Raw genomic sequence first — 12,907 nt, 5'->3', positions numbered from 1 at the left:
TATTCTTCCCTAGTGCCTTTTTGTGAATCAGCATCCACATATTAGAGAAAATATTTGGCCTTCAGTTTTTTGGGATTGGCTTATTTTGCTTAGCATGATATACTCCAGCTCCACCCATTTACTGGCAAGTGCCATAATTTCATTCGTCTTTAAAGTTAAGTAATATCCCATTGAATATATATACCAAATTTTCGTTATCCATTTCATCTATTGAAGGGCACCTAGGTTGGTTCCATAGTTTACCTATTATGAATTGAGCTGCTATAAATATCGATGTGGCTGCATTACTGTAATTGCTGATTTTAAATCCTTTGGGTATAAACGAAGGAGTGAGATAGCTGGGTCAATGGTGCTTCCATTCCCAGTATTCTGAGGAATCTCCGTACTGCTTTCCATAGTGGTTGCACCAATTTGCAGTCCCACCCAGCAATATATGAGTGCACCTTTTTCCCCACATCTCACCATCATTTATTGTTGCCTGTATTCTTGATATTTGCCATCCTGATAGGAGTGAGATGAAATTTTAATGTAGTTTTAATTTACATTTCTCTAATTGCTAGAGATGCTGAACAATTTTTCATATATTTGTTGATCGATTGTGTTTCTTCTTCTGTGAAGTGTCTGTTCAGTTCGTTAGACCATTTATTGACTGAGTTATTTGTGGGTTTTGGTGTTAAGTTTTTTGAGTGTTTTATATATGCTAGAGATTAATGCTTTATGGGAGGTGCATTTGGTGAAGAACAACGTCCACTTTGGGGATGACCCTGGAACTGAATCCGAGTCAGAAGACAAAGAGCACTGTGGGTCACCATGCAGAGTGGGCACAGTTATAGCTGCCCTTTTAAAAGAAGGCCCAGCAGGAGAGAAGAATTGGGGTGAAGTCTGGGGACCTGTCCATTAACACCTTGGCTGTAGGAAGTAGAGAAGAGAAAAGTTTATATGTTATAAATATGTTATATGTTATAAATATATGCTGTAAAATGTGAATAAATAATACTACAGCAAAAACTGAGCAAAATCCCCCACCCCAAAAGAAACCCAAGCAGCAGACAAAACCTAACATAGCCCACAAGCAAAGGTGACGGTGTGTTGAGCACTCTCTTCTGCAGATAGGAAGTGATTGCTATGACAGAAGCTCATCTCACACCCCGAGCAGGTTTCCTCCTCCATGCCCTTCCACCAAGGTGATGCTCTGCCCCACCTAAGAGCCACCTAGAGCAGTGGCATTGGCTGCCATGGACTAAGTCTCTGGAACCGTGAGCCAAGATTGACTTTTTGCGCCTCTAAGCAGTTCTTGCCAGGTATTTTGGTCTCAGCATCAAGTTAACACAGTAGACTTAGTAAACCTCCAGACTGGGGTTGACCAGGGTGTAACTAGAAACACAGATGAGTGCCCTCTGCGTGCTGGAGTGAGGGACAGTGGCTGTGTCAGGACTGCACAAGGGGAATGGAATTGGGGACAATCAGCTGTGCTAGAGAAGGCCTTCAGAAGCCTACAGTGTTGGCAGACCCTTCCCAAGTGGGTGCCTTGGAAAGAAAGAAGAAGCAACCAGATGTTGGGGCTCATCACATGCCACCCTAAATTATGACTCTAGAAGACCAAAGTACGCCCCCCAATATGCCCGCTGTCCCAAAGTGGACATTGTTCTTCACCACATGCACCTACCATAAAGCATTAATCTCTAGCATATATAAAGGCTGTTCTTTTGAGCAACTGCAGGCACAGGAGTGGCTCTGAAGAACCTCATTTGGGGAGGAAATTGTATCAGTGAAGGTGTCTTCCAGGAAGAGGGCTGCACCCCCACAACACTGACACTCACAGACCTATCTGCACAGCAAGGCCAACCTCATTCCCTGGATTGCTCCCTTCCCCCCACCATGCCAGACGCCCACGCCCTTTCTGTAGCTCAAGAGGCTCTGCCATCTCAGTTACCTGGCCCTTCTCTAGGTCTCGAGGGTGACTCCCATGCACATGCAAGTCATTGAATAGCTTTTCTCCCTTAATCTGTCTCTTTTTGGTGGTGCTGGGGATTGAAAACCAGGGCCTTGTGCATTTGAGGGAAGCCCTCTACCAACTGAGCTATATGCCAGCCCTCTCTTTTAATCTCTGTATGCCAGTTTAATTCCCCAGACGGCCTAGAGGACCCTGGAACTGGAGGGTTTCCTTCCCAGCACCTCCCGAGGCCTCTCTCTCTCATACCTCTGCAGTCTCTTCTTGCTCTCTGTGCTGTGCTCGGGTCCAGAAGGCTTCATCCAGTTTCCTGAGTTTAGAACCCTGTTCTTGATGCGGTGGGACGGCTTTCTACACTCCACAGTGAGCAGAGTGCCCCCTGCTGGCCATCCTGCGTATGGCCTCTGATTTGTGGTGGTCCTCCTGAGTGTGTCATCTGAAATCCGCAGGAACATATGTAGGGTCGCCCCGACTCCTGGACTGAGATATCTGTGTCGGTGCATTTGCTGCTGTACGTTGCTTTCAGGGAAAACAGGCGTTTCTGTTGATATCCCTTTACTAGTGAATCTACCCATACTGATATCTTCCTTTACCCAAAGATCATTGTTAAAGGTTGTCAGTAAACTATTCCTCCATGAAGTTTAAAAATGTTAATAAATAATAAAGGGCCACTTTAAGAGACACTGCATTCCTCCCCTTCCAGGTGCTCATCATTCCAGCTGGCATATTTTCTCCATGGTCTCTGGGAGAAGGCTCTGACAGTTTTACAATATTGTGATGTTTTTGCTGAGAAGAATCATTCAGTGATAGTAATTAATGTGAAATAGGAAAACAATAGATAAGGACCACTGTGCTGGGCCTTAGGGCTCAGGCCTGAGAGGGACTGGGCTCAGCTCTGAGTGCAGCAAGTAGGGATGGAGTGGTGCAATCCAAGCACCAGCCTAAGGGACCTCTGGCTAAGTTGACCTACTGGGACGATTGCTGAAGCCTGCCCAGGATGGTCAGTTGCTACCTGTGGGAAGGTGAGGGACCAGGACCCTGATCAGGGATCAGCCCCAGAATTTCTACCTAAGCTAATATAGCAAGGGTTCTTTGCTATAAGTGCATTTCATAAGGATGAGCCTGACTAAAGTTTGGCCAAGTAAACGTCCATATCACCTCCAATGGAGCTGTAACACCTGTGCTTCACGTCAAAGCTGAGCTTCATTGGTACACCTATGATCAGCCCTATTTACACTACCTGAGGACTGTGGGCTTGCAGGAGAATGAAGAAAGCTAACGAGAAGTGCTCACTTCTCCAGCAGTGATCACCGCCACTCTGTTGCTGATGACACACTGCAACTTCTAGGTCTGATCTGCACTGGAAAAGTGACAAGGCAAGTAGGGACACCGCAGCTACTTCCAAGTCACACCTGTGGACGGTGGGATGAAGCGCTATCTTCGCTACTTCCTCCAGGTGGCTGTGTTGCATAGCTTTTGGCCACAATCGCCTTTTCTATGGGTCAGGGCGTCCATAAGAGCGTTTCTGAGTCTGGAGTGATGGAATTTAAGTATAAGGTCATAACCTTGTGTCTTTCTGTTACCACTATGTGAAATCAAACTCTTTTCCACTCAATGTCCCTGAGAAGCCAATAACTGTTTATCAGTGTTTGCATGTATTATTCCACTCAATATGTGCTCTTTTCTCCAACATGTTTGTCCATGTCCACAAAAGTCCTCCTTGAATAGAGTCAGGTCCAGCTCTGCAGTAAAACTGTGGACAACATGAGGCCTGTCCTCACTTCTGCCATAATCTCCTCATCTAGCAACTGACTCAGGTCCAAAAAGTGAGATTGTGATCATCTTTCAGCTGGTTCAAGTCAGACCTCTTTTCAGCAGACCCCAATTATTCTTGGTTTTATAAGCCTGGTGGGAACAACTTAGATGGCCCAATCATTCATTAGTCCTAACCTGGGATCAACTGGCTATATGCACAGGTTTCTAGGTTCTAGCATCTAGTAGGTACATCATCTGTGCCCAGCCATGCTGCTGATACCACAGGTTAAGGGTGGTGAGTTCTGCTCCCTCCCATGTTGAAGTATGGCATTAGAGAAGCACACCAAGGCAGGCATATAAACAGGGTTTATTTAAAAGGGGGTACATAGACTTCTGCAGGAGGGAGTAGGGGGCTATAGCTGGTATCCTGGTATCCCAGGAAGCGAGGGTGTCCTGCCTAGGCTTCCTGAGTTCTCCTGCTCTCTTCCCTATCTTTCCTCTCCTTCCTATGTGCCTGACTAGGCTCAGGAGATGCTCAGTGGATGACCAAAAGGTGAGAAGCAGATGGGTGGGGAAGGGCCAGATGGAGCAGCCCAGGAAACATTAATTAACAACTTTCACAACCCCCTGTAGGGCGGGGCAATCCCTGGGACAGGTTACCTCAGCAGGTTGTCTTGATAGGGTGGAGGAAGGGCTCTGAAGGCCTTTCAGTCCCTCAGGGGACAGTCTCAACTTCCCAGACTCACTTCAATAGGCGTCCTTGATGCGACCTGGCTCCATTTACCTGTCTATCCTGACTGCCTGTCTGATTCTGGCTTCACTGCTACCTGCCTGTCCTCGCATCTTGACACCCTCTGTCCCTACTAGAATCCAGGAGCTTTCTTTATTACAGGTTCTCTTCAGTGTGCCCAGGACAAAAGGGGAGCTTGCTGAGCGCTCTTCAAAGTGCAAGGAACCAACAGAGGAGGCAGGAAGTGGGGGCAAATTCAGCGACTCCGTCCTCAGTGAGCACCACCCCATCTCTTGGAGGAGGTCCGTGCACTTCCTGTGTTGTCAGTCCAAAGTCAGAAGGTGGCCTTGAGCAGAATTCTGGAAACTTCCCTGGGACCCCAATAAAACTAGAGGGCAGGAGGGGCATGCTGTCCTGTCCTCTCTGGGAGGACCCTCTCTACCTGGAGACTGTCCCTTTTCCCTTTCCATCCCTCCTATTAAATCTTGCCTGATACTCTGAGCACTCTGAAATCTTTCTGACTTGATGGCAAAAATCAGGGTTTGAAGGGAGTTCCCAGGGCCCCAGTTTCCCTGAAGGTCCCTGCTCTGAAACAGAGTTAAGCAAACCACGTTTGTTACCTGCCTGGTTCTGGCCAGCCAGGGAGGTCTCACTGAATTTCCACCCGCCCTAATCCTGTACAGAGGACAGGCTGCTCAAGGCCAGAGCCCTTCTTCAGGGGCTGGTGAACCTGGAGTTAATATGCTGACAGAGTGACCACCAGACAACTCTGACTTCATCACAATAACACACTGGAATGTCTTTCCTCTTCGCAGCCAGCCCTCGCTCTCATTCCTTTTACCCTACCTTAATTGCTGCCCCATCTGAAGGGTGAGAAGTTTACTTAGGAGTCCAGCTTTTACTCCTCCTGTTCTTAGCCAAGAATCAAATTCTCCTTGACTTCTCAATTGGCATTTAATTCTGTTGCAACCAAAAGCTCTGTTCTAATTCCTATGCCAATTCAATAAGGAGGACATGGTTTTGAGAAAAGGGAAAATAAATTTTATTGCTTTGCTGGCAAAGGAGAAACACAGGGGACTTCAGACCCAGAGGTGGTGATTCTGCCCATCAGCAGGAACAACAGGGGGACTTTAAAGGAGCTATTCAAAGGCTGCATTCCAGGAGTGCCCTGAAAGGTGATCTCCAGATGCCCTAGGGGTGTGTTAGGATTTACTTGTTAATTTGGGAGATAACCACTTCCTAGATCCTCTGGCAGACATCTGGCTTCTGTGAGGCACAGATAACTCAAAGAAAATCTTGTTCCCACCCCCAGTTAGGGAGGGATAAAGCGAGAAGAGGAAAAGGAAAACAGTCCTTTTTAAAAATAAGCCTCAGAGCTATTTCAAAAGGTACTGGTCAATGTTACACTGTTGCTGCTTCTACAGTTCTGAGTGAGAAAGGACCCAGCCTTGGGGTCAAAATTGGCAACACTTTGTTCTCTCTGAGATATTTTTCCAGAGGCTCGGAGTTTGGCACCTTCCAAGCTGCCTGGGGACAGGGAGCATGGAGTCCACTCAGAACACTAGTGAGCTTCTTCCAAAAGGAGGAGGGTCCCAGGGGTCCAGGGAGCTCTGCCCCATTCCCAGGAACCCCTCCCAGGGCTAGCCCAGCAGGATTCCTGGGTTTCATTCTGGGGAGGGTCTCACAGGGAGCCCAGTTGCCTGTTCACCCTCAGCCCGGCCACACCCTTAATCCTTTATACAGGGGACTTGCCTATTCACACCCGGGTTCCCCTGAAGCCCAGGAAGCCTCCCCTGGGAGCTCTGGTTTGGTTCCACTTAACCCCACCCCAGGGCTGGTACCTTGTGACTTGTGGTGTGGAGAGAAGGAAATGAGAGGTGAGGTGGGGACTGCACAGGCCAAGGAGGTCTGGGAGGCACAGGGCTGGGAAGTGCTGTGGTGGCAGAGGAGCCTGGGCCACCTCCCACCTCCTTTCCCTGGTCTGTGTTGTTGTCCTGGCTCTTCCCTAGAGGTGTCTGCCCTCAGGGCAAAGGTGACCTGCCCCTAGGTCCTCAAAAAGTGACCTGAGTCCCAGTAGTGAGTGTCACCTGGGGGATGGCGGAAGTGCAGACCCTCAGCCCTCCCAGAACCCCTGAATCAGAGTGTGCCTCCCAGCTCTCAGGGGATCTGTGTGCACAGCAAGTGGAGGATCCCAGGGGAGTCTCCACCTGTCAAAGGATGTAGAAGTTTCACACTTTGAAAGTTTCTGTGCAGTAGGAACCTCAGGGATTGGACTCAGAGAGGCCCTGGGTAAATCCTGGTTCTCTTCTCCTGAACAAATCTCCTGATGCAACCTCCACATCTTAAGCACCAAGTGGGTACAGTGGGAAGGGTGCCAGTCACACTGGACTCTCACAAGCACAGAGGTGAGATGAACTGAGCACCAGGTGGGAACCTGGCAAACATCAGGTGCTTCTCACAAGCAAAATTAAAACACAACTGCAGAATCATCATGCTTCAAGAGTTAAATTTGGTTCAAAATCAATGTCACATGTGAAAATCTTCATGAATCCAGAGTGTTAATCCAGACATGAATCCAGACATCAGGGACAAAGACCAAGTTTGGGGAAGAAGATGTTACAGGTGTGAGGCCTTCAGGGAAACTGAGGCATGGAAAAGACTCCAAACTATCAAACCCTGACTCTGTGATCACATCAGAAAGGTTTCAGGCATGTCAGTCAGAGTAACAGGCATGAGTTTACTGAAGGGATAGGAAAACAGGGAAGGGGACACTCTCAAGTGAGAGACTCAGTCCACTTAGAGAGGAGAGGGACAGTGTACCATTCCTGCACTCCAGTTTTATTGGGGTCCCAGAGAAGTTTCCAGAAAGACCAGTCCAGGTCCACCTCTTGACTTTAGATTGAAAACAGGGTGACATAAGACTTTCAAGTCCCCACTATCATGGTAACCCTATGTCACCTTGGCCCATGCTGACCAGTTCTAATTGGATACTTTTTTTTTTGTACCTGGGATTGAACTCAGGGGCACTAGACCACTGAGCCACATCTCCAGCTCTCTTTTGTATTTTATTTAGAGACAGGGTCTCATTAGCTGTTTCATAGCCTCACTTTTGCTGAGGCTTTGAAATTTTGATCCTCCTGCCTCAGCCTCCCGAGTCACTGTGCCCAGCCTGGATTCTTAACTATACATTGTTACAGGTTTTATGGTTAGGAGGAATTATGCTTATCTTTCAGAAACTGGCCTGGGAAAAGGGTCACAAAGTCACTCCCTTCAAACTCTCTTAGGTTCCTTTCATTAACGCTAATTCCTACCTGCATTTCCGTGCAGATAACAGGTAGTTTGCTGATAAATTTGACATATCCTGTCCACTTAGGCCAGGCAGGGCTGCAGGGAAATTGCTTTTTGGCAAAGAAAGCATGGGGAGCGGGTGTCAGCCAGTGGGCCCATCTTATAGTCATCCTCTTAAACTTGTGTACCCACCATACTCATCTATCTGTCCAACAAAGGGCAGAAATACCATGTAAGCCTGTGGTGCAATGTGGGAGAGAAAACACCAAACCACACTGAACTCAGCCTTTGATGCTATCCAGGAAGAGAGAGTGGTTCACACCAAGAGCCCGGATAGAGCTGGGGGATTCTAGATAAAATGCCTATGTGAGAGCACAATGTGAACTAACAACAAACTACAGAAGCAGAACTCAGAGAGGGGCTGCTTCCAGTGAGGCCCTGATAGGAGCTGGTGGGGTGAGGTCTGCACACCTGGGTGTGGGTGACAGGCCCTGTACTGTTCTCTCATAAACAGGTTTCAGAAGGCCATCCCTGCTAGGATGCTGAGAGCTGCAGGCTGAGACCAGTTCTGCTCCACAGCTCAGAGGCCAGCAGTAGCCCCACTGTAGCTGACCCTGAGGCTGGATGCTGGGCAGTTCAGGGCCTCACTCCTTGCCCCCCTTTCTGTTCCCCAGCAGCAGCCTTCTCAGTGCCCCCTTCACCTCCTTGTTTCTGAGGGTGTAGATCAGGGGGTTCAAGAGGGGGGTGACGATGTTGTAGAAGAGGGTGAGGAACTTGCCCTGGTCCTGGGAGGACCTGCTTCCTGGCTGCATGTACATGTAGATGATGTTCCCGTAGAACAGGGAGACCACGGTGAGGTGGGAGCCACAGGTGTTGAAGATTCTGTGTCTTCCTGAGGATGACTGGATTCTGAACACAGCCCTGACGATGTGGCTGTAGGACACCAAGATGAAGACCAGGGGAGACAGCACGATGCCAACAGCCAGGACAAAGACAGTGCCTTCTATGGCCACTGTGTTGACGCAGGCCATGCGGATCAGGGCTGGCATCTCACACAGGAAGTGGTCCACCTTGTTGTGCCCGCAGCGGGGTAATCGTAGGGTTACTGGAGACATGACCAATGAATTGGCCATTCCACAGCCCCAGGCCACTGACACCAAGCCCAGGCAGAGCCTGGAACTCATGATCACCGTGTAGTGCAGGGGCTTGCAGACGGCCACAAACCTGTCATAGGCCATGATGGCCAGCAGCAGACACTCCACTCCACCCAGGCCCAGGAACAGGAAGAGCTGGACCACACAGCCCACATCGCTGATGGTCTTGTCACGGCCACTCAGGTTGTAGAGCAGCTGGGGGATGGAGCTGGTGGTGAAGCTGAGGTCCAGGAAGGACAGGTGGGTGAGGAAGAAGTACATGGGCGTGTGGAGCCGGGAGTCCAGCCGAGACACCAGGATGATGGTGCTATTGCCCACCAGGGTCAGCAGGTAGGCTACCAGGATGACCACAAAGAGGACCCTCTCCAGGTGGGGGCGGTCAGAGAAACCCAGGAGGATGAAGTGGCCCTGAGTGCTGCCATTGGTCCTGTCCATCTCTACTGCACCTGAGGAGAGGTGTCAACACCAGTAGTGGCACCTGCTGATGCTGGAGTATGGACTCCTCGCCAGGCTTAGAGGAGCACAGAGCAGGTTTTTTTACTCACCTAAGCCCTAAACAGTGGTGTGGAGGCTCTGCTATGATTACTGTCTCCAAATTGTAGAAAAGGAAACTGAGGCACCTGTGGGTTAAGTAAATGTCACATGTGGAGAAGCAAAGCTGGTCTGCCCCAGGGAACATGCCTGAAATCTTCATCCATATCCACCGCTGTGCTCCGTCATTCCAGAGAGGAAAGGCACACACCTGCCAAGCTCCAACCTCTGCTTCTTCCAGAGCCACAAGTTCCTGAGCTCCTGTCAAAACCTCAGAGGCACAAAAGATCACTCCAAACAATCTCCTGGTAGGGTTTAGGAAATACCAGTGCAGCTCATCCTTGAACATCACAGTCCACTTATGCACAGATTTTTTTAAAAATATATACACTATAAATACACACACACACACACACACACACAAACATATGGATGGGTGTAAACATAGAAGTTTCTGTTTGTGTTAAATAAAGCTGATGTGTCATGCAAACAGAGAACATGAAAATAAACCTTTTTTAGGAAAAAAAAGTCTACAAGGAGAAATTGTATTAACATATATCTAAGCATACCTTGAAAATGCAGTAATTAAAACATAAGTGGCATGAGTGACGTGACATTTGGGGCGGAGGAGGGGGTTGTAGATCCCTGCTGTATTCCTTATGCCAAAACAAACCAAATTACATATTTAAACATTTTAAAATGTTCAACTACTGCAAGAAAATATGAAGACTTTTCTATTTTCCTCCTCATCTTGGACTTGAGTAGATTTCACAAGTCAAATTTCAGTTCTTAAAAATGGTGAAATAAAATATGAATAAATCTGGATATATTTTTTAAAGACTCTCTGCTTCTAACGAAGTCTGAAAATAATGACAATGATAGAAGACTACTTTGTAATTTTTTTTTCAAAACATTGACAAGAAAAACCTATAATAACATAGAAATCAGAGATGACTTGGAACAACTGGCTAGACTATAAGTAATTCACAACCCAGTGACTTATAGGTGCTAGGAATGTTCCCACTGATAACTGAGGCTATACAAATTGGAGCATAAAGTCGTTTGCTTTTTTGATAGGTTAATCTAAGAGTTGAAAAATGTGGGTGACACCCAGAGCTTAGGAAGTGTGGGAGAGGAGCAGACTCATGACCCCTGCTGGGAGTTACCTTAGAGTAGAGCCTTTGGTCACATTAGTTCAAATTTGATCCAAACGTCACTTTTAAAAAACGGGAAATAAACATCACCTCTTTCTCTCCAAAATAAATAAATAAATAATCAAAATAAACCCAAGCAGAGGGGCAGGAGCACCTGTCCTGCTGCCCACACTTGCCTCTCTGTGGAGGAGAGCCCCTAAGGAGTGCAGGGCTCCTTTACCTTCTGGGAAGGACAAGTGTTTTCTCCCCGAATCCTCACTCTAGAATAAAGTGGATCCTCTATTCCCTGCATGGAGAGGTCCCTTGCGGCCACTGGCCCAGTCCTCGTGGCTCTCTGCACCCCAGCAGTTTGCTCTGCAAACACCTTCTACCATCCCTGCCAAGGTTTTCTTATTAAATAATCGGCCACCTTTTCCTACACACGATGGGTTTCTCTGTTGTGGACTGGTCAACACCCTTCTTTGTTCTCTCCTGGAGAAAGGGTAGATTTCCCACAGCCCTTTACACCTGGGCGCAGTGGGCACTCTGCTCAGGGAGCCCCCAGCTGGTGACAGCGCCCTCAGGCTCAGCCCGTTCCTCTGTCCAATGGGCCACATGTGTGTGCAGAGGGGTTTATGTCAACTGCAGGTTGATGCAGCTCTCCTGAGGAAATATCAGAGAGGGACCTGAGGATGGCCCAGGTGCATCAGCCTCCCCAAGCTCTGGGGAAACTTCTGAAACCACCAACCTCAAATGCTCCAGCCTCCCGTAGGATTCAGGCAGAAAATGAGGACCATGAGAATTTGTCCCTGGAGATCAGAAGGATTTAATACCTCACACAAGTAAAACTGGAGTTCTCCATCCAGGGTTGCTCAGAGGACATAAATCCCAGGGCCATTTGCTTCCCTCCCCCGCTCCCCAGAAGTATTACATGCCAAGAAGCAATCAAACGCTTGGATCTACTAAAAACAGGGCAAATGTATGTTGACATCTTCTGGCTAACAAATTTATCTATGAAAAATAAAAACACCCATTGTCCACCTACTGAACGAACTCCAAGGTGCCCGGATGAACAAAAAGCTTTTCTTACTTATGTTTACTTCTTTTTTACTTTTGGATATGAAAGGGAGGTGTCAGTCTATGCCGGTTTGTATTTTAATTTCAAACTAACCAGAAGGACATCGAACATCTTGTGATTGATTCCTTAGACTGTGCGTATGTGCCCATGTTGATGATGCTCTTGTCGAGGCAAAAACAATGTCACAGGCTAAAACTTTTTGAAACGTAATCAAATGAAGAGAAACTGAGACCCTGCAATCAGCAAGGCAGTGTCAGAGAAAGAGCAGCTAATTGATTTCCTGGGTGACTAAGGGGTCAATCAAAATGCTGCTCAGGTACTTTGGTAGAGGTGGTGGAGAGGGGCGAGGAGACCACTCCGCTAGGGCAGCGAGCAGCTTGCGTCGGCGGAGCTGGGCTCTGCACCGAGCAGCCTCCCTCCGCCTCCCCTGGGAAACAGGACAGACCCAGCGGGGTCCAGCAGCAAGCCCGAGTGTCTCCCGTGGAAATCCTTCAATGGGAGGCTGGTGGCAAGAGCGGGCGGTGTAATCAGTCCCGCGGCGCTGACTCCTCTGCCCTCTGGGAGCCGGGAGTTTAAACCAGTCCCTCCTTGGCGGCTAAGGGGCTGTTCACCTCCCGTCCCACCAGCTCCAGATGAACACCGCCCAGCTGCCTTCTCTCAGGCCGTCCCCACTGCCCCGAAATGGCCGCTTAGCTAGTTCTCTCGACGGACTTTCCACTGTTTCACTAGAGAGGGACTTGAGAAGAGAGTTTACCTGTCAAATTAGTGACTTCAGTGATGAACCCAGGCTTCTGGGAACACAGACTTTGGCCCAGCTGTGGAGCGCTACCAGGGAAAGTGAGCGCCCGGGATCTAACATGGAGGATTTCATTCTATTTTATTTTATTCGTATTATTTTTTATTTTATTTTGCTTTGTTTTATATTTTATTTTATATTTCATTATTTTATTTTTTATGTTTTTATTTTATTATTTTATTTTATTTGTATTATGTTTATTTTATTGTATTTTATTATTTTATTTTATTTTGTTTTGTTTTATATTTTATTTTATATTTCATTATTTTATTTTTTATGTTTTTATTTTATTATTTTATTTTATTTGTATTATGTTTATTTTATTGTATTATTTCATTTTATTTTATTTTGTTTTGTTTTTTAATTTTATTTATTTATTTATTTATTTTGTTTTGTTTTGTTTTATATTTTATTTTATATTTCATTTCATTGTATTTCATTTATTTTTATTTTTTATTATTTTATTTTATTGGTATTTTTAAATTTTATTA

The 12,907-nt window shown here is 47.1% G+C and overlaps 1 protein-coding gene and 1 pseudogene across 1 annotated transcript; both read right to left on the bottom strand.

The window, feature by feature from the left end:
* The window catches only part of LOC143639848 (E3 ubiquitin-protein ligase TRIM58-like), a 305,237-nt pseudogene that overhangs the window by 268,281 nt on the left and 24,049 nt on the right, over nucleotides 1-12,907 (bottom strand).
* LOC143398955 (olfactory receptor 2W3) lies at nucleotides 8,369-9,313 on the bottom strand. The gene has a single exon (XM_076855654.2). It carries the CDS (start codon nucleotides 9,311-9,313, stop codon nucleotides 8,369-8,371), a length of 945 nt encoding a protein of 314 aa, XP_076711769.2.

Source organism: Callospermophilus lateralis (assembly GCF_048772815.1).
Source record: "Callospermophilus lateralis isolate mCalLat2 chromosome 5 unlocalized genomic scaffold, mCalLat2.hap1 SUPER_5_unloc_2, whole genome shotgun sequence".
NCBI lineage: Eukaryota > Metazoa > Chordata > Mammalia > Rodentia > Sciuridae > Callospermophilus > Callospermophilus lateralis.
The sequence above is the reverse complement of the archived record's forward strand: the minus strand, read 5'-3'. Positions and strand labels throughout refer to the sequence as shown.